General features: G+C 40.8%; 1 protein-coding gene across 1 annotated transcript; it reads left to right on the top strand.

Moving 5' to 3' along the window:
- The first annotated feature begins 600 nt into the window (after positions 1-600).
- On the top strand, positions 601-1,554 carry LOC122440846 (olfactory receptor 2T29-like). Its single transcript, XM_043467537.1, has one exon. The coding sequence runs from the start codon at positions 601-603 to the stop codon at positions 1,552-1,554; it is 954 nt and encodes a 317-aa protein (XP_043323472.1).
- Positions 1,555-2,505: the final 951 nt, after the last annotated feature.

Genomic DNA, 2,505 nt, shown 5'->3' with positions numbered 1-2,505 from the left:
AAGACCCATAGTCCAGCCTTAGAGTCTGGGCTTCTCACTTACTTTCTTTAGTATATCTAAGGGATTGGTTACTGTTGAGAACCCAAATATGCCCCTGTGAATGCATGGCTCACTCCACAATAATGCAGAGCCTCACAAAATTGCTTGAACCAACACACAAAGATAGGTGGAATTTTTGGTATATGTGTTCACCAAATTATGTTTAAGTTACTTTCTAATTTTTTCATATATTACTAAAGATTTTTAAGATCCAATTGGATCCTTAAAATAGACAGATTGAATCAATTCTGCCTTATATAACAAAAACCTAATGTTTACTATAAATAAATTATTTTAATCAACAGTTGTGAATTCTTAGTTTTCCACTAAATTTGTTTTATTTACAGGCACCTTATAACCCCCGAATCTCCAGTCTCATACCACTAACTCCTTTTAGCACAATTGCATTGCTTTGCATCCACAAATAGGCACATGTGCGCACACACACACACACACACACACACACACACACATGCCCACTAAACATTCATCTCGGGTGATCGTATACCATGAGTGATTTATTAATCACAAATCTTTCCTTGGTGATCTAGGAGAAACTTCATGGACAAATCTACCTGGGTCACCAACCACACTGGACAGTTGGATTTCATCCTTATGGGGCTCTTCAGTCAATCCAAGCATCCAGCTTTCCTTTGTGTGGTCATTTTTGTGATTTTCCTGATGGCCTTGTCTGGAAATAGCATCCTGATCCTTCTGATATATTCTGATGCCCACCTCCACACCCCCATGTACTATTTCATCAGCCAGTTGTCTCTCATGGATGTGATGTACATTTCTGTCACTGTGCCCAAAATGCTCATGGACCAGGTCATGGGTGTAAATAAGATCTCAGCCCCTAAATGTGGAATGCAAATGTTTTTCTATGTGACACTTGGAGGTTCAGAATATTTCCTTCTGGCTGCCATGGCCTATGACCGCTATGTGGCCATCTGTCATCCACTCCATTATTCTACTCTCATGAGCCATAAGGTGTGGCTGTTCTTGGTGTCTGGCTGCTGGTTCCTGGGATCAGTGGATGGCTTTATGCTCACACCCATCACCATGACCTTTCCCTTCTGCAGATCCCGGGAGATCCATCACTTCTTCTGTGAGGTCCCTGCTGTAATGAAGCTCTCCTGCTCAGACACTTCCCTCTATGAGACACTCATGTACCTGTGCTGTGTCCTCATGCTCCTCATTCCTGTGACAGTCATTTCAAGCTCTTATGCATTCATCCTCCTCACCATCCACAGGATGAATTCAGCAGAGGGCAGGAAAAAGGCCTTAACCACTTGTTCTTCCCACATGACTGTGGTCATCCTCTTCTATGGAGCTGCCATCTATACCTACATGCTCCCCAGCTCCTACCACACCCCTGAGAAAGACATGGCTGTATCTGCCTTTTACACCATACTCACCCCTGTTCTAAACCCTTTAATCTATAGTCTTAGGAATAAGGATGTCATAAGGGCACTAAAAAAAATGTTGAATGTAGAATATTTCAGAGAACCATAGAATAAGACATTTTTATACTAGTGGTTTATTTTTCTTCATTCTGTATCAGAACTTTCTGGTCTTATACAAATATTATTCTTTAGATTCTCATACCATGTGTCATGTAATATTCATTTATTTTAGAAAATCATTCCCCTGTAATTGAAAGCCATGCATTTTTATACTTCTCTGTACAAATTATTTTTACAAAGCTAGTAGAGGTGATGGAATTCCAGTTGAGCTATTTCAAATCCTAAAAGATGATGCTGTGAAAGTGCTACACTCAATATGCCAGCAAATTGGGAAAACTCAGCAGTGGCCACAGGACTGAAAAAGGTCAGTTTTCATTCCAGTCTCAACAAAAGTCAATGCCAAAGAATGCTCAAACTACCGCACAATTGCATTCATCTCACATGCTAGTAAAGTAATGTTCAAATTTCTCCAATCCAGGCTTCAGCAATACGTGAACCGTGAACTTCCAGATGTTCAAGCTGGATTTAGAAAAGGCAGAGGAACCAGATATGAAATTGCCAACATCTGTTGGATCATCAAAAAAGCAAGAGAGTTCCAGAAAAGCATGTTTCTGCTTTATTGACTATGCCAAACCTTTGACTGTGTGGACCACAACAAACTGTGGAAAATTCTGAAAGAGATGGGAATACCAGGCCACCTGACCTGCCTCTTGAGAAATCTGTATGCAGGTCAGGAAGCAACAGTTAGAACCGGACATGGAACAACAGACTGCTTCCAAATAGGGAAAGGAGAACATCAAGGGTCAAGGTTGTATATTGTCACCCTGCTTATTTAACTTATATGCAGAGTACATCACGAGACACACTGGGCTGGATGAAGCACAAGCTGGAATCAAGATTCCTGGAAGAAATATCAATAACCTCAGATATGCAGATGACAGTACCCTTATGGCAGAAAACGAAGAATTAAAGAGCCTCTTGATGAAAGTGAAAGAGGAGA

Source organism: Cervus canadensis, chromosome 4 (genome assembly GCF_019320065.1).
Source record: "Cervus canadensis isolate Bull #8, Minnesota chromosome 4, ASM1932006v1, whole genome shotgun sequence".
Lineage (NCBI taxonomy): Eukaryota > Metazoa > Chordata > Mammalia > Artiodactyla > Cervidae > Cervus > Cervus canadensis.
Note: the sequence above shows the minus strand (reverse complement) of the source record. Positions and strands in the feature narration are given on the sequence as shown.